This window comes from Acanthochromis polyacanthus, chromosome 7 (genome assembly GCF_021347895.1).
Source record: "Acanthochromis polyacanthus isolate Apoly-LR-REF ecotype Palm Island chromosome 7, KAUST_Apoly_ChrSc, whole genome shotgun sequence".
NCBI classification, from domain to species: Eukaryota; Metazoa; Chordata; class Actinopteri; family Pomacentridae; genus Acanthochromis; species Acanthochromis polyacanthus.
In genome coordinates, this window is record NC_067119.1 from 13,857,831 (window position 1) to 13,876,526 (window position 18,696).

General features: G+C 41.5%; 1 protein-coding gene across 1 annotated transcript; it reads right to left on the reverse strand.

The window, feature by feature from the left end:
• Nucleotides 1-164: 164 nt before the first annotated feature.
• On the reverse strand, nt 165-12,908 carry LOC110949967 (LHFPL tetraspan subfamily member 2a protein-like). Its single transcript, XM_022192314.2, has 3 exons — nt 12,740-12,908; nt 3,269-3,997; nt 165-1,705 (listed from the first exon to the last, which is right to left on the reverse strand). The coding sequence occupies exons 2-3, from the start codon at nt 3,678-3,680 to the stop codon at nt 1,449-1,451; spliced, it is 669 nt and encodes a 222-aa protein (XP_022048006.1). The 5' UTR covers nt 3,681-3,997; nt 12,740-12,908; the 3' UTR covers nt 165-1,448.
• Between the last annotated feature and the right edge of the window lie 5,788 nt (nt 12,909-18,696).

The following is an 18,696-nucleotide window of genomic DNA, read 5'->3' on the forward strand; positions in this document are numbered from 1 at the left end:
ATGTAATGGGAAATATTTTGGAAAAAACAACATTTACACTTGTAATTTGCAGCCCAGTTTGGGAACCAGCAACTGATGTTCTGTGTTTTCCACCTTCTGTCTGTAGGTGTCAGTGTTTCCTTACTAAGTTTGGATCCCAATTTTTCACATTCATCACACTTAGATTTACTAAACAAGGCCTGATTTATTAAAAAGTACACAATATCTCTCCTCACACATTTCAACCTCTCATACATGCAGCATCGTACAGCCGCAGACGCTGTTACTCTTTTGTTAATGTAACAAAAATAGCAGACAATCAGCATATTAATTTACTGAAGCTTTTTCCGTATCATGACTTCGCTCATTCTCTCAGTCCACAGCAGACAACACTATAATGGAATTATTGCACATCTCATCTACATTGAATAAGAAAAGCACAGCATCACACGACTCAAAACACTGACAGTGACATACAGAGCATGGATTAAAAAAAACAGAATGAAAACACAAATGAACAAAATCTGCAGCAATGTGAAATGAATCAAAGACCAAGTGCAAAACATAATATCGGGCGCTATTTGGGAATGCAAAGTACCAAACTAAGAGGAAGGGGGTCCACTTTAAAGAGCTCCAATAACTCACATGGAGTTTCTCCATTTATCTAACAAAGACTTTCTTTAATTCAACCCACTTTTTTTTTGGTTCTCTGCATGTCATTCGGGATTTCATGACAAAACTAGGGTGCAACCTGCTTAGCCTCACTGTGAGCAAACATCCCTCACTGCGAAATATCTGGAGGGTCTCTGTGTTTTTTCTGCAACACAATCCTCTGGCGATTCCTCTGCAATGGATCCACAAACAATCTGTTTAACTTGAGGAGGAAACTCTCTTTGAAGAACAATCCCTTCATTGGCACATCTGCAGTTAGCAGGAGAGTCACAATGTGCTGCTGGGCCATAGATTCAGAGCACATGGACGTTTAGAAACCACACAGAGCATATGGAAGCTGTTTTAGGAGACAAATCTGCTGATGGTCAGAGGTTTGCAGGTGAGCTGTATCGGGCAGTGTTGAACCTGTCCATCATTCTTGTAATTAATTTTCTGCTACTCCTGTTTAGTGGTTTGTTTAAGTGAAGAAGTAGTATAAAAATAAACAATATCTTGTTCAAAAACACCATATATGTGTACAAGTATAGAATGTTCTTTTGTCCACAGTTGTACCAGAAGAGTTTAACCTGAAGTTGTCGAATGGATAAAAGCTTTTTCTTTCTTCTTTGCCTTGATATTTTCAGTTAGGTTATCAGAGCTTCTATCTTTACAACAATCTGATTCCATCCATGAAGAAACCCCTCAGAGACATGTCCGTCTTCCCTCCACTGAGATGTACAGATGTCCACATCAGGGAAATGACACCAGGAGTGATTTTTATTTTTATTTTTTTGCAGTTTCCAGATGTTTCCAGAGGCTCAGAGAAGGCAGATGAGACTCTTACCCTCCCCGATCTCCTCCTGAACCTTATCGCTGGAGGTGGCGATTTCAGCCTGTGCGGACAAAACCGCGCACAGGAAGGTCGCCAGCGTCCCTCCGATTGCAGCGTAGAACGCCCAGCCCAGTGAGCAGAGAGCCGGCCTGAAGGGCGAGGCCTCGAGGCCGCAGTAGCCGATCACCTTCTCTGAACCCCAGCCAGCAGGGTACAGCATGAGGCCCACCATCAGCAGCAGGCCTGCAGGGAGAACAGACGATGAAACAAAGAGCTTTTAGTCACGTAAACATCTTGGCTGAACGCATGAAGAAATCACAGTGCAGGTGGGAACACAGTGACTCAACCCTGCTTAAAGATAACATCTATTATTCAGCTGACAAGCATTTGATTAGTGATGATAAGAAAGGCCCCATTTGAACCCCACTACGGTGATGTCAAATAACTATCAGCTCGACAGACCAGTCCAGCCAAACACACCTGTGGAGGAGCGTGTTGGAAGGTACATGCAAAAGGCCTCAAAGAACTTTGGCTGGAAAATTTGACTTCCAGCTCAGGAAAGTGTTGCCAGCTTGTAAAGTCAGATGTTGCAACTCAGGAGCAACCATAAATTTCCCCAAAGGCTTTGTGAAAATTAAAAAACACGCAGTAATGTGATTGCATAATGTTGCTTGCCAAGACTGTTTATCGATAGCATTATTAGCATTAGTACCAACAGTAAGTGAGGTGTAGCTTCTCAGTTTGTCCATGATTTTCTGCTGGAACATACAATTAAGAGCATGCAGCTGCCTCCGCTTTCCTTCCTTTACAACTTGGAATGCGTGAACCAAGAAAAAGCATGGCAGTAAAACTGGAGTGTAAATTTGTATCTATGTTTAGTATGTTTGTTTTTTGTTAGGATGAAATCACAGTGTGTACTTTTCATACAGTAGATTTACATGTTTTATGTATGCTCTAATTATTTTTTGCATATTTTTTGCCATATTTAAGAGTACTTTCAATTAAAATTTTATGAGTAAGTTATATACTGAATATAATATATACTATATTAGAATTTGAGGTTGTCTCTTAACTAAACGACTAGTTTTGTTCCAAATGAGGTTTTTTGTCACATATTATCTCTGTTACTGTGTTTTGTTTCCTGCTTGCAATTAATGTTCTTCTGAATAAAGGCAAACACTGGAAAACATCAGTGAAATTCCAATTCCATTCTGATTTGAAGGAAACTAGCCTCTGAGAGCACATTTTATATGGAAGATTTGGACACTGGACTATTTTTCTTCATCAAACATGTACTAAACACACATACAGCCTTATCCAGACTAGGGGAGGACCAATTTGTTTTGTTTATCTCTCAGAACCAGTACCGATTATTAGTTGCCATGGAGATCGATAATTGAATTTGAGAACAATATACCTTTGCAGTAAACATAAAATCTTGTTTGTCTGACAGTTGAATCACACAAACTTCACTACATAACTTTGCTGGAATGTCTTCATGTTCTATGTGTGTTTGATTATGATAGAATCTTTTCGTTTAGTGTTGATTGGCTGCTGCTCGTAAAGTTTAACCAATCAGAGAGTGCAGTGGGCGGGACATTGTTCGAAATCACAGAGTGGAGAGGACAGATTAAGAGAGCTGTATGCATGAAAGCCAAAGTAGCACGTTGTAAAATTAATTTCTTTTATCGCAAATTGGTTAAAACTGAACAATACCAATAATTAGAAAAAATGCTGAATACTGGATTTGAGTTTGTATTGGTTTTCCTCTAATCCACACATGCATGAATGTGATAGATGTCTCACCTGCGATAGCTTGGAGCAGTCCGCAGATGTTAAATATGCTCTTCCCCAGGATGCTCTGAAAACACAGGCTGAAGACAGAGATACAGGCCACACAGCCCAACACCAGGGTCCCTGCTGCCAGAAACAACATGGCCGCCTGCCAGAAGCCACTGGCCACTTCTCCAAAGGTCCCAGCGTAAGGCCCACAGCTCACCCCGACCCCCCGGCTCCCGACACGGAGGCAGCGGCTGTAGAGGCCGAGAGATGGCCGGTACTCTCCGGAGTCCACTCCTGCCCCGCTCACGCTGGAGTCCGACCGGGGGAATCCCAGCAACCAATCAGGGCTCATGAAGGCGATTAGCTCGGCAAAGGCCACTACAATACTGAGCAGGGTCCAGAGCATGGAGCGGCATGTTACAATGACATGGCACATGGCGTTAGCTCTGAGAAGGTAGAAAGCAATGATCAAAAAGAAAATGAAAATTCTTGAAGCCCTTTAAGGCGACAGCGGTGAGCTCTGCTTCTGTGGAGCTTAGATTCCTTTCCTTACAAAGAGAAAGGTTTAGTCGATTCTCTGTCCAGATCCAGATGTTCTGCTGATCTTATCCTCTCTGAGCAGATGTTGTCCCTCCTCTCAACACTATTTTCTTTTTCGCGTTCCCCTCTGAAAGGTCCAGCTCCGGTCATCCCAAACAGCTACAACGTACTGAAGCAGCTTCCGTTGGTCATGTTACCGCCTGAACTGCAAACCTACGAGAACAGAGACACATATACGTCAGATGGACACTAATTCTGTAAACACATGAAGTGGACAAGTGGGAAGAGAAACACAGTGTAGGAATGTTTTCCCATCTGCCATGAATCATCAGGCTCCCTTGCGTTTGCTGGATGACCAACAGGAAGTCCAATTTGTACCTTTGTCATTAAACAGACCCATCCTCACCAGAGATACTCCCACAGAGTGCTTCTATAAATTCACTCTTCGCCAGCTGTGAACGCAATCTCCAGATGTGTCTTGGAACAGTCATGATGAGTCACACACACACACAAATTCTAGCGACAGTAGAGTTTATTCAGTCATCATTTTACTCATGATTACTAGACCTTCGTGTGCTTGATTTTATCTCCAAGTGACGGCAGCTTTGTGTGTTTTTGCCAGCAGCTGCTACACATCAGCACATAGCTCTGTTACAGCATGCCACATCTGACACTAACACACAGTAGAATATGATAGATCCTCACTGCTGTACACAGTGTGAACCGGACCGGATTGGTTCACTGTGGTTATTGGCCTTACTCAAACATTCTGTCAGCAAAATGGATTTCTTTCTTCATCAATCAACAGCAATTTAAACCTTGGATCCAAATGAACTTGAAATCTATAACAGATAATATTCAGTTCTGCATGTGTGTGTGAGTCAGTGTTCGAGTGCATTCGGGCCCCAATTAACGTGACTGCGATACTGTTGCTATGTTATGATTTAATTGCTGCGACCACACTGGTCTCGACACAGCCGTGGTCTCATGGGAGCAGGGAGGTTTCTCTGAACAACTCTGACGTTATGGCCCAGCATTATGATACACACAGAGAAGTATGTGGGATCTGGTTTAAAAATCGCCTGGTTGGCTTTACTGTGTTAGTGGATCTCACTGGTGGAGGCTTTCTAACTTATTATTCATCTTTGTAATATATGTTGTGTGGTGCAGAGCCAGAGATATAGTGTTTAAATTTAATCTGAATCTCTGAAATTTCAGAGGTGAACAAAATTTCAGTAACAGACATGATGCTGAAAAAGATGCTTACAGTAATTTTGAAATGGTGTCCATTGTTAACAACACTCATGGCACTCTCTGCAGCACATGTAGCAGAGTATATATCTGAGCAGATGGTGGTGCGGAGTCAAGTGGTGTCTTCACAATAAGCTGCGAACTAGTTTGTAAAATACACCGCTGGAGTTTTATGAAGTATTTGCTTCATCATTTCATCTTTATGATAGAACTCTACATATAAACTAAGAATATCAGCTAATATATCGAAATTGGAATTTTCGATTCTCTAAAATCGATCTCAGCCTCAAAATTTCAGTCGAGCTCAAGTGTTTATGGTAGGAGATTTCAGGCATGGAGGAGGGGATTACTTTTGCAAGTGCCTTGTGTGTTCATTTCTGTAGCTCTTGTGTCAAATATTTAGTTTTCTTTCTGTTGGTGGCAAAAAAAAATGATGATGCTCCCATTCCGAATCTTGCCAACAAAGCTTTTATTTTGGTTAACTGTCCATCCAGCTCCAACAATAATAATGTATTTTTAGACTACCAATTAAAAAGTAACTGGCTACAAGTCCTTTTCAATGGAAGCTGGCGACATGAAGCTACAAAGTGATTGTGACGAATGTTACTTGCTAGCAGCCAAAGTTCAGCTGGTCACCCAATCACAGTTATTCTTTCACCATTTCCACTTCCTTTCTCTCTCCTTCAAATCTCATGTTCTGTCTGAAAAATGAAAGAAAAACTCATTCTTGCCATGAGTCGCAGGGTTATTTATCCCTATAATTCATTTACCGCTACATTAACAATGTGAACAAGCACCTGAGCAACACTTCAGTGGCCACAATGTAGATAATACAACAGAAATCCTCCAGGCATTTGAGCAACTCAGCAAGTCAAGTATCTCAACAACAATTCAGACGTTCTGCAAATAACAAAACATGTTTAAATAAGTCAGTGTGCGATTCCAGTATTTTCAGTCTTTACAAGTAATTTCTCCTGAAGAAACAGCACCTTCAACAGTGACGTTTGAGGATCCACTTAGCAAAATATTATACCCCTCCTTTGCATTTAGGGAGTGGCAGAAATCTCCCAAGACTGGCATCTCCAAATCTGGGAACACAAAACCAAACAGTTTCTGCATGACTTCACACCACTGGAGTTAAGTAAGGAGTAGGTTCATCCAGTCTGTACCAGTTATGAAATAAACTATAAATCAGGCTTTATTAGAGTTATAACTTTCACATAAATGGGAACGGAGGCTTGTTTAACTGATAAAAGTGGACTGTTCCATCATTTTATTGCCCTAATTCCTGTTGTATGTGTCATTTGGTTGGTGATGAAAAGTTGAGCACAAAAACAATCATTAAGAGCTATAAGTCACTCTGGTGGCCTGAGGGGAATAAGTGTGGTATTAGGTTCTGCATAACCCTCCCAGCAGCCTTGATTTGAGATGGTAAATCATCCCACCACATCTGTAGGGAATGAACACTGATGCTGTATATTGTCTGATATGATCTGCGTCATCTCAGGGCAAAGCACTAGAGACATTTCCCAGGCCACAAAATAAGAATATTATCTCATACAGCTAAAAAGGCGAGTGATTCATCTGGTCAGGGTTGCATGGAATTAGGTCACAATAACAAAGTCGCAAGCATGACAACATCTGAGGAGCAGGTACGAGTTTTTGAAACACTTCAGATGCGGGTGTGATTCAGTTCAGCAGGATTGAGTCGCGTCTGCAGGTCACGGTTGTGTTTTATGCAGTCAGGAGCCTGACAGTGATGCTATCTGTTACATTCCCAGTCAGATTCACCTCATTCCTCCAACTTATCTAGAGGAGAACTTCACGGGCATGTCTCCGCTTCAAATTTTCTCTATTCTCATTCTACAATTTTGCATCCTAATTAGAGATTACACCAAACCTCAGCCAAAATACACCGTCTACATATAATTACCCAACTTGAAGATAAACAGAGGGAGTGCATTTCAACTACAACGGAGCTGAGTGAAGTTACAACAGCAGGAGAGAAAGAAGCTACAGCGACGCCACATTTCATTATCAGCCAGAAAGGGAAATAGCAGAAGTAAACAGGATGCAAACAGGAAGCATCAGTGTCTGGGCAAAGGCCTCCGAGGTACTGTTATGCATTGTGAGAATGATCTGTCACACTATCTTCTTTCAATCTAAACAATCGTTCCAAGCGCGGGCTTCTTCTTCAAAAAAAAAAGAAAAAAAAAGAGGGAGTTTCTGGAGAAGCATGTTTGCGTTTGTGATTCAACTTCCAGGGAATTGTTGCTGTGATGAAAAGACAGAGCACAATACAATCAGGTACTTCAAGTGTGTTTATGTGGTTGAGGGCAGTTTGAGGAGTGACCTATTGTGTTATCACAGTTTCCATTCTTCAGTTCACTCACTCAGGAAGCTCTATTTATAGCAACAATTACAATACAACACTTTAAAATGGGTGTGTGCTCTGAATGAATACATACGTGTATATATATGGATCTTTCAAGTGTGCACCCAGCCTATATATATGTGTGCAGGAGTTTTTGTTTTCAGCCACCCAGGGTACAGTTTTAGTTTCTCTGTGGAGGCCTCTGTTTGCAGCAGATTATAGTGTATCCAGCCTGGGCACGGTGCTGACTGTTAAGACTACAATGCCCACAAATTAGCAGCTCTGCGTCTTTAAACTGCAGAGAAGGAGCCTAAACATACCGTGTTGAGGCTGTCAGCAGGCACCTTCTGTGATCTCACTCGAGTCTTACAGGAAATCTCATCACCCCATACCTTATCGTGGCTCTTCCTGGATTAACTAAACACTGCTTTCAAGTGAAAATAAAAAGTTTAAAAAAAAAGTTTAATAGCACTGCAATATGGGGACATATTTTCGCAGCTTATTTGACAGTGGTGCTGATATTTAAGATGAGAATTTAGAGGAATGACAGATGTAATTGTTGTGCTTGAATGCATGTCCATACTACTGTGTATGCTGTGTTTTTGTGTATAAGTGTCGTGTAGCAGAGCAGAAAGGTCGCGACATCCTGAAACTGATGAATACTTTCCGCTTGTTTGCTGGTTGTTCAACAGACTTCTGGGAAAGTGCTTGAACAGCACTTCCTTGGCGAGGTCAAGCCTTCCTGTGTGTTTATGTGAGTGCAGCGGGAGGAGTATTTTACACTTCATGGGACATCAGACACTCAGAATTATGACTTATTCATAACCCGGTGATCAAGGCGCTGTGGGTGAGAGGTCTCTGCCTCCCAGTTGCTTTTCATAGATATGTATCCTCAAACTGTCAGATCTTTGTTACTGCAGCTTCCCATGTGTCTGCGGAGCCGCCGCCATAGATATGTATCATCACCAACACTCATGGATTGTGGAGTCTTAAGGTTCTTTCATGAATCCTCCGTGATGCTGAGTTTGACTGATGTTACGGTAGATATGCTACAAGATGAAAGTCGGTGAGCAGTAATGTGGCTCTACATCTGATTTTAACCTGTTTTATCCCACACTGCTCAGAAACCAAGCCTGCCACACAGGATTCCATGCATGTAATGAGGGCTTGAAGCCAATCTACACACCGTTTTTCAGTCCTTCACTGAATGGGCCAACAGGAACAATGAGACAAACTTTCTCTCGTGAATTTAAAAAAATAAAAAAATAAATAAAAAATGCAGTACGTGGGCCAACAGTCAGTCGTATGGACTACAGGTTTGGCGTGAAACCTGTTGGCCGAGCTGCCTGCATGCCCAATAAAAATTCTGCTAATGGAGCGAAACATCAGTTTGAGTCAAAGCCCCAGACAAAACAGCAAATACGAGGCATATGTGGGTCAGTCAAGTTGGCCGTTAGTTAGAGGAGGCCGCCGAGGAGTAAATCTGGAGTAATTGGTCTGAGATATCAGCAACAGCGCTGGTAGCATGCCAAGGTGCTGAGGTAATGAGCGCCGGCCACTGCTCCCTCTTCTGAAGGGGGAAAAGTGAATGAGAAATGAAGGTGGGTGATTCAGAGATCTAAAGTATAGTTGACCCAGATTGTTGTGCAAAGGGAAGGTTAGAGACAGACGTTGAGAGTTTGCAAGAAATAACTCCATTCATGGACATGAATTAGAAATCAAGAGAGATGATGCAAATGCTTTTGTTTCTCTGTAATGAGAGTGTTTAGAAAAGCATATCTGAGTCAGTAGATCAGGTGACCTCTCAGTTCATCTGATCTGAGAGGACTACATTAGCTAATTTTTTTCTTAAATTGCAGATTCTGAACCAGAAACCTGAAACCAATTTGTTCCCTGAACTGCTGCGCCTGCTCTGCTCCGGCCCGGTCAGGCATCTGGACCAGCCAGGAGGAAGGCCCTCAAAGCAAAACCACATGAAAGGCTGTTTCAACATCTTCAGGGCTGCACAGTTACTCAAACAAGATGTGGACGGTGGGCACTGATGAGGGTCCAATTTCCTTCTGTATCTTCAAGAATGAGTAAAAAAAAAAAAAAAAAAAAAACCCCCGTGAGATATGAAACTACTATGATAGAAGTCAGAGCTGGGCAGGACCAAACGCATCCCACTTTCATAAAAGAATGCAGCTGAGTGCAAGGTGACGTGCAGCCTGAATATTGAACATAAACCACACATTCACACTGGGAAAATACAACACCTTCAAATCTCAATTTCCCAATCAGTTTTTGAGTTCATTTTTAAGGCAAGGCTTCAGTCCCAATGCTCCATAAACAAATCCATCAGCCAGAATAGAGACACACTTGCCCTGGAGTGTTGACTTTCAGACTTTCATCACTGCTCATTTTCATCTTCTGAACAAAAACACATCTAGACAACAAGCTATCTTCACCTCCAGCAATCTGAGAAGCACATTTGGTAACTTGTGAAACCCAAACCGTTGCTTCCATCAGAGGTAGAGAGACAACAAAGACCTTCCAAACAAACAAAAAAAACAGATGAGAGAACTTGCACACAACACTAATGAGTTATACATCATGGCTCCCTTTGATTGCCACACCTAAACCTATAGCCTCAGGGATTCAAACAGCCACCTGCCAAAGTGCTTCATATTAAATACAAAGACAAAGGAGACAAAGAGAAAGCCTGAGTCACATGAAACATACAAAGTACCAAAAAGAATAAACAAAGAGATGAGTTAGGTTTCTTTGGTTTACATGAAACATCCTCGATTGCTCCAGATATTATGAAACGACCAGAGCTGCTCTCTTCAAGAAGTCTCCTTTGCTAACCATAACCATGTGAGACGCTGTTTTTGTTGCCTTCCATAAACAGCGAATGAAAGAGCTGCATCAGGGAAAAAAAGTTTCCCATGGACAATCTCGCACCACAACTTGTGTCTCAAAACTTCATCCAGTGAGTGATGGCCGCCATCAAATGCATATTTAGCGCTCCGGAGCTATTTAGATTAAACATTAGAAAACAATTCAAGCTGCAACAAGTCTTCAAAAACGGTTCCCAGGCTGCATGTTTCATATACAACTAGCGGGCTTAAGGTTTCGATGACAATAAGAGGCCCTAAGAAATGTAAACAGCAAGTCAACAGTGAGAAGCCCTCCGACAGCATGCCAAAACAATGGATCCCACTTCACTGACGCACAAACACCAAAACAAATACACATTCATAAACTGTGTAAGGTGCCAGCCTGTGCTCACTCATCCAGGGGATAATTGCATCAAAACGCATGACTTCCCCAGAGAAAAGTAGCAGCCAGGCTCATTTATGTGTGTGCATGTGCCAAAAAAGCTAGAATAAATTCAGCCGTCTTCATCTGCTGAGACTCAACAAAAGGCAACACAAAGACATGCCGACACCGGCCCCCTCGTTCACTCTTTCAGCTCTCAAAGACGAGCCACCGTCGGCCCAGAATGCACTCCTTCGTTCTCAAAGGCAGGTCACCATGGCCCCTAACCTATTCAATCTGTGCATCACCCCGGCCCCTCACTCCCCCACGCTGACTCTGTTGTGGCCCCACGGTTTCTGACGCACAAAAGCCCCTCAGTGACCCTCATATTTCACTTACACAAAGACAGGCATGGCGGGGCCTCGTTCTGCTCCTTCTCCGCTCTGCAGTTTGTTTCTGAAAAATGATGGATGTACACACAAACTTTTCCTTCCTTTTTCTTTCTTGTTTTCTTATGAACTCTACACTGCCACTTTTGCAGTCATTCTGAACAACTCAAGGCTGGTTTTGCATGTTAACTTAACTACTAGCTGCTTCTGTTCTGCATCACTTTATACATCAGTTTTAGAAGATTTAAATGTAGACCTCCTTCCAAATATGTATTTTTGAGTAGCAATATGTGAAGCTTTTGTGGCACTAACAAATATTTCTAAATCTGAGAGTCAGTTGTCAGTGAGCAGAGCTGGCAGGTAATCATTCACAGTGAGCACTTTGCTGTATTCAAAGGACACATGACTGATTCTGCATCAGAAAGTCAGTTTACTTGTCATTGAAAACACTACTTAGACTATGAAAACAGTTCCATAAACAGTTTAAAGAAGCAGACATAGCTCTTAAGAATCAATGAAGGCTAGTTTACAGTTTGCAAGCTGATTTTTGGAGTCCAACAATAAACACACCTAAAAACTTATGACAGTAATCAACACAATAAAACCACCTTTTCTATTCCTTCTACTAACAAATCTCTGAAACTCTTCTACTTTTTGCTCATGTGTGCAATGTGGCACACATGAATGCAATGTGGCAACACCACTGATTTCATCCGGTGCGGATGAAATCAGTGGTGTTGCCACATTTGTTGCTGTCTTCTATAAATCTCACTGGATCTACTTGATTTGCAGCCACAAGACACTTTCTGGATCAACTAAGAAGCTTAAATCACCATTGAAAAGAAATCTCCTTTCCCTATTGCCATCTCACTGCTCCGTCCAATGACACGTAACAAGTTTGCGCCTGTCAAACCTCATTCTAGGAAAAGGAGGCAGGTTAGGGCGATAACCACATAACTGCATCATAAAACAACTCCTGGAATTTGCTGAACGTCAGAAATGCTGATTTGTAACTGCAAGATGTTTTTCAGGGACAGACGATGAAAGGCACGTTTCTGACAGCACTTTCATCATTTTCCTACAGTTTGCCCTTGAACTGGGCTTGGATAAACACTGCAGATGTTCCTGGTTTTGTTTAGTTTATGATGTAGTACCACTTCCCCTTGTCGGCTCAGTGTGTATCAGGCCGAGAGCTCCATGGGTGGCTTTCACAGAGATGGACCTCCTCCACCTCCGCCACCTGGCACTTCAAGGACAGAGTGGTGGGAAGAGGGAGAGTGCTGTGTGGACATGTGTGAAGGATAGATTAGGAAGTATAAAAAAAATATTATTAAAGGAGGTGAGTTCTCTAAATGTGATGCCCAACTGCTCCCACATGTTGTATGTGAACAGAGTGATGCAGCAGCAGAAAGTGCAGACAAGTCACTTTAGATTTCTGTCTTTAGATACACACAGCCCTGCAAATATGTCCATACACCATTAACTCTGTGCATCAGGAATGAATGAAACATGCAAACTTCACTTCCTTCATAGACATGCTATGCAAATAAAAGCTTGATTCTGACAGAAGGAATCAGCTGCATTGTTTGTGCAAATCAACCCCAAACCAGCTGTTTCCTGAGTGACACTGTCAGCATTAAGCTTCACATCTGCAAGTGCAAAAAAAAAGCAGTTTCCTTGTTGCATCGTTCTTCTACTTACCCAAAGTGAAACGTGCAGAGACTTTTGCAGGAGTTTTGAACCGCTGTTTCATTCCCGGGGCAGCCCAGCTTTTCCAAACGCTCATTGACTGAGCTCTGCTTTCTTCAGGACGTTGTTCTCTTTTCCTTCTCCCTCCCACTGAGCCTCCCACCAACATCTGACGTCGCCCTTTCTCCTCCCTCCCCCGTCTCCCATCCCCCAGCCCCGTCCGTCAGGCAGAAAGGAGAAGAAAAGTTGCAGAGATGATGTGAAAGATGATGAGCAGTTCCTGGATTCTCTCCCCGTAAATTCCGCCAATAAATGCGTCCAGAGTGATTTATTCATTCTTCCTCTTTCAGCGTTTTCTTTGTCTGTGGAATGAGATTCAGAAAATTTAACTTCTTCTTTCAGAGACTTTAGCATTTCCCCATCCCACTTGGACACTCACAGCCAAACAAACATATAATTATAAGTTGGACATTGCATTAATAAAATGTCCAAATGAGAAATTTGTCTTTGGTCAATGAGATTTGAAATAGAAGACTCATCCCTAAAACACTGTTAAATTTGCACATCAAACTACTGAATTAAACTAAATACTATGTTAAAATAATACAATTATTAAATAATTGTACAATTTTGCAGTCTGCTATTGTGTGCCATGCAGGATTACAGCTGTTTACATCTGGCAGAGCTGTACGCTTTACATTTGGACTACATTTAAACTGAAGAGAACTTCAGGCTTGATTTGGGCTCAACTCAAGTTTTGATCTTGATCAAAGGACAAAATTATGTTTTGACCTGTAATTTCAATCTGTTAGGGTATTCTGCATTTACTCTGCCTGTCAAAGTGATTTGCAAATAAGATTTTAAAGGTGCTAATATAAATAAAGTTTTATTGTTTTTATATTTATTCTTATCATTAACTAAACAGTGGTGTAAATGGTGGCCTCAACTAGCTACTTTTGAACACTGAATAATTCTGCTCACTCACAAAGAACTGGGTCTAAGCTATGGTGAACTGTTAACAACTGTTAACACAGCTGTGAGAGGAAAATCTCCAAAAGCTGTGTCGTTTTAGTGGTTGCCATTCAGATACCTGAAACACCGTCCATCCATTCATCCATGTTCCTCTGACAATCTGGTGTTGTGTCACAGTGGCAGCAGGTGAAGCAGGACATTCCAGAAGTTCGGCTTCCCACTAATGTTTCCCCTTTCCTTTCTCGAGGCCTTCCCAGGCCAGATAATATATGCAACCCTTGCAATAAGTTCTGGGTCTACCCCTATGTCTCCTCCCTGTTAGGTGTGTCCCCAGAAAACTTTCAAAGAAATTCAGGAAGCATCTGAATCAAATGCCCGAACTACCTCAGCTGGCTCTTTAGACACATAGCAGCAGCAAATCCATTTTGACCTCCAGATGTCCAAGTTCCTTATCATATCTCTATTGCAGGGGTGTCAAACTCAGTTCCTGGAGGGCCACTATCCTGCATGTTTTAGATGTTTCCCTCTTCCAACACACCTGATTCAAATGATCAGCTTATCATCATGCTCAGCAGAAGCCTGATAATGAGCCTGATCATCTAAAACATGCAGGATAGTGGCCCTCCAGGAATGGATCTTGACACCCTTGCTTTATTGAGAAAATCCATTTCAACCACTTGTATCCACAATCTAATATTTTCTGTCAGTATTCAGAGCTCATGGTTGGTAGGTAAAGCAAAAGATTGAAATGTAGCTCAACTGTGAAGTCAGAAGATTTGCCTTCTGGGTCAGTACCACCTTCACTGCACCAATCCCGTACAATCAATTCATCAGTTCTTCTGTCCATCTCGTGGTCTATTTTCCTATCACTCATGAACACAATCTAGAGACACCTAAACTCCTTCACTTTGGACAGAAACTCGTCCCCAACTCGGGGGGGGGGGGGGGGGGGGGGGGGGCAATGGACTGGTTTCAGGGCAAGATCAACAGCATCAGATTTGATGGTCTTAGGCCTTCTCCAAGTCCACAAAACTGGATGGGATGGTTGAACTCTCATGACCACCTCAGCAACCTTCGTAAGTGTGAAGAGCTGGCCCTGTGTTCCACATTGTTCCTCCTGAATCCAAGGTTCGATAGTTGATTGGAGCCTACCTTCCAGCACCCTGGAATAAACTTTAATGTGGAGGCTAAACAGTGTGATATCCCGCAATAATTAAATATTTAAAGCACACAATCCAATGCCTCTTCTTCAAATGGGAACCAACACTTTGGTCTACTCTTCCACAGGAACTGTCCCTGATCACAGTTAACCAAAGTTAACAAAATCTGCCAAGGAATATTCTATTACATCCTATAAAACCCACAACATGTCACTTCTAAACTCTGGCTTTTATACAGACTGGAGAGTTGCATCCATCATGGCATTAACTTCTTCAACATATTGAAAAAGAGCACGTTTAGCAAAATATTGAAATGTAGCTAAAAATTTGGGATTTGCCATGCTTTCGGAATGCCTGAGACTTTAAGGGAAAGAAAACCAAAGTCCTTGTTTTCTTCATGGAAAGCTCCAGAAAAGATTCACATCACGAGCTTCAGTCTGCGTCCACCCCTGCAGTTTGTGCTGCAGACATAAACCACACTTATTACACTGTGGTATGTGGAACTGTGACAACTCAGGGAGGACTGTCACACTGGGACCATATGAACATTTCAGGGAGGGCAAATGCACCGCAGGGGGGGAGAAACACTGGACGACACTGTTCCCCAAATGCATGTTTTAAAGAACTGTGTGGCTTGTAAGCAATGTTCAATGATGATGGTGATGAACTGTTTTAGGAAGTCTGTTTAGATTTCACACAGAGTTTGTGCGAATTTGGTTGGAGTCACTCAAGTGTGCAGAAAACTGCACATTTACTGTATTTTTTACACTTCAGTAAATACAGTGTACATGCAGTGTAGAATCTACACTATATGGATCATGCATTGTCTTTTATGCCTTATGAAACACACTGTGTGCTGCTTTTGTGTGTTCTATAATTAACCTAGCCTTCGTATAATTTAAGACACCCTGAAAACTGATAATCATTTCACTTGCTCGGTTACGCTGGTTTGGTCTTCTATGGCATAATTCTTGGTTTTGTACATCTTCAGCTTCTTGTCTTCTGTCCCTTTTTTTAGAAACTGGGACTGAAAATATGTGTCCAAGTCCAATAAACATGCCTCAGCCAATGCAGAAGCTAAAAACAGCCCATGTTCTACTTTACACCAAGCATCTTCTGAAAAACTCTTGAGTTTGCATGATACGTGAATGTACAAAACTGCATAATCCAAATAACCCTGCAATAGACTAAATAACAGGTTGGTCCTTTCCACTTTTTATGTTTTATAAGGAAAGATATTACAAAATGTAAGCATAGGTAAGTTCTAATCCAATTAGCTTTTTGTCACGTGTCATCATGACATATTTTTTGTTCTGTGACTATGCAACTCAGGTCTCACCAGAATGGTATTTAATGCATTCTTGCTGCATGCCGTTTGTCTCATTTTGTGCAAGCCATACACAAAACCTATTATATACTAAAATAAGAAGAGAAGCCCAACATCTCCTCTTCCCAGCCTGTTAACACCAGCTTTCATTTCCTCTCTGGGATGCTGCAGTGGGAGTTTTTCTTAAGTGCAGCCCTTCACGCCGCCCTCCTGACATTCTTCACAGCCTCAAGCCTACTCTGCAGTTTGTCTCCTCGCTCACACGATGCTGCAGCTGAGCCGCTGTGTCATTTGGTTGGCGCTGCCTTCAGGACTTCCTCTTTCCACACTAGTGCTGTCTGTGTGTGTGTCCCCCTGGTGAGAACACTGTGGGAGGCAGAGCAGTCTGTAAATAGAGAAGTGTGGTCACGACAGAGTTCTGGTCTCAGAGTCAGTAAGATGATCTTAGCTGCAGGGCAACACCATGGGAAACGCAGACAAGACTGAAGAGACACTGGTGGAGATAATTGGGTTTGATGGTTAGTGGCTGCGGGGGAGGAAGTCATGATGATGCCATTCTGGGTGCATGTGTTTACTGATTATTTGAATGTGTGTGTGAAAATAAGGGCTGGTGTAACTGTGTTTATTCAGTAGGGCCTTTAATATACAGCTGTGCTGATTCTAAAACTATCAATAGATAAATCACACCAGAATTCTAAGTGGTTGTGTTTCTAATTAGTTTCCAATAAGAAGCTGCCTTTGTGTCCACACAGGCTTTGTATGTTATTAAATGGCTGGAAACAGCAGATCTAATGTTTCATTTTTGGAATTTAATTACTGTGGATGCAGAGTTAGCAGATAGTTTCATATGTGGCCTTTATGTATATTTAAAGAACAGGATTATTGAGTTTTCAGAACATAAAGAAGACATCTTGAGTTACACATGCAGACACCGAAAACTTTCCACATAATCAAAGACAGCTACAAGCTCACAGATATCTTAAACCAGCGTTCACATAGACTCTGCTTGATTTGAAGAGGAGACAAGTCAACAAGGATGGGAACCAAAGGTACAGGGGAGAAGGACATTGAGTCTTACTGATATGTTTGAGTTGTTTGGGTTATAGATGCGTCATGACAGACAAAAGTAGTCGATTTTGGAAACACAGTGGAGCTTTAGGTACGAATGAACCAGATATCCAGATATTTCCCTCAGGAGTTAGTGGAAGCCAGTACAGAGTTAAAAGTAGACACTAAAAGTCCTTGTTTTGTCACTGATTAATGATTAAACTCCAAAAAAACAACAACAACAACACACACACACACACACACACATTTTGGTGTATCAGAGTTACTCTGTTCAAACGCAGGAAAACTGCTATAAGCTACATAGTCTCGAGTTATGATATTTGGGTAATTCAGCTGGAAGTTACAACCTGAAATCAGGATTGGTTTCGTAAGTTTGTTTGATATGTCTTCTACCATATAAGAAAACACTACATGGATATGCTAGCAAGATAAAAGGGGCCTTTAATTAATCCAACAATTGTAGACATGGCTCTAAATGAGCATTTATGTTTCTCCATATCTCCTCAATGTGTAAATATCAGCTGTTTTCTTACAAATCTAAAAAAAAAACTTTGAAGTTAATGACATGTCAGCATTTTGTTTACAGCTTCTTTCCCTAAAGGGCCAAAAAGATCACTTAATGTGACAATTCTATGAAGTTTTTTCCATTTAGTTTTATGTTCTTCTCTATGTAGCAGCAAATACTTCATCATAACGAATAATGAGTGTTTTCAACTATCTGCCAAAATATTTCTGATATGTATGAGGCCATTTCCTCTGCCTACATGGATTATCTTACTGGCCAAACATTTTCTTCTTGTACTATTTTGCGGAGGTTCAAGAGATGAAGAGAAATGTTTATTTCCAATGCAGATGGAACATGATCATCAACTGATTTCCTTGGTCAAGCTTTACCTTGATAACAAGACTGAGAACTTAAACATTGAAAAATCAGCTACAATCACAAAACAGATTCATTTTCATCCAGTGAGTCCTTCAAGAAAGAACCCAGTTAATTAGGGGTTAAAATGCTTCTGTGGACTGAGGTAAACATAAAGATACAGCAGGCAGCAGTGTGGTCAGAGACCTGGCATTTAGACAAAAAAAAAGATTAGAACGCAACATGTCCAATTTTGTTTTGGGGGGATTTCCCAGTAGTATATGGTTTGATGTTGGCAGTGAGGTCAGAAATAAAGACAGAAATAAAGTATGACATAGAGATGACACAAGACTTTGGACCGCTAAAACACAGCTAACAAGAACACAACAGATGAGGTAGGCCATGGTTTTAAAGACACAAAATGTCCTCATGTTTCTGCTGTTGCCTACACATTTTCACCATGATGAGTAATTCGATTTCTACAAAACAAAAACAACCATTTAATCTGCGTCTGAGTCATGAGTGTGGACGCAAATGCGCAAATGAAATTGTCTTATATGGTCATTTTTGAGGAGCTGCTCTT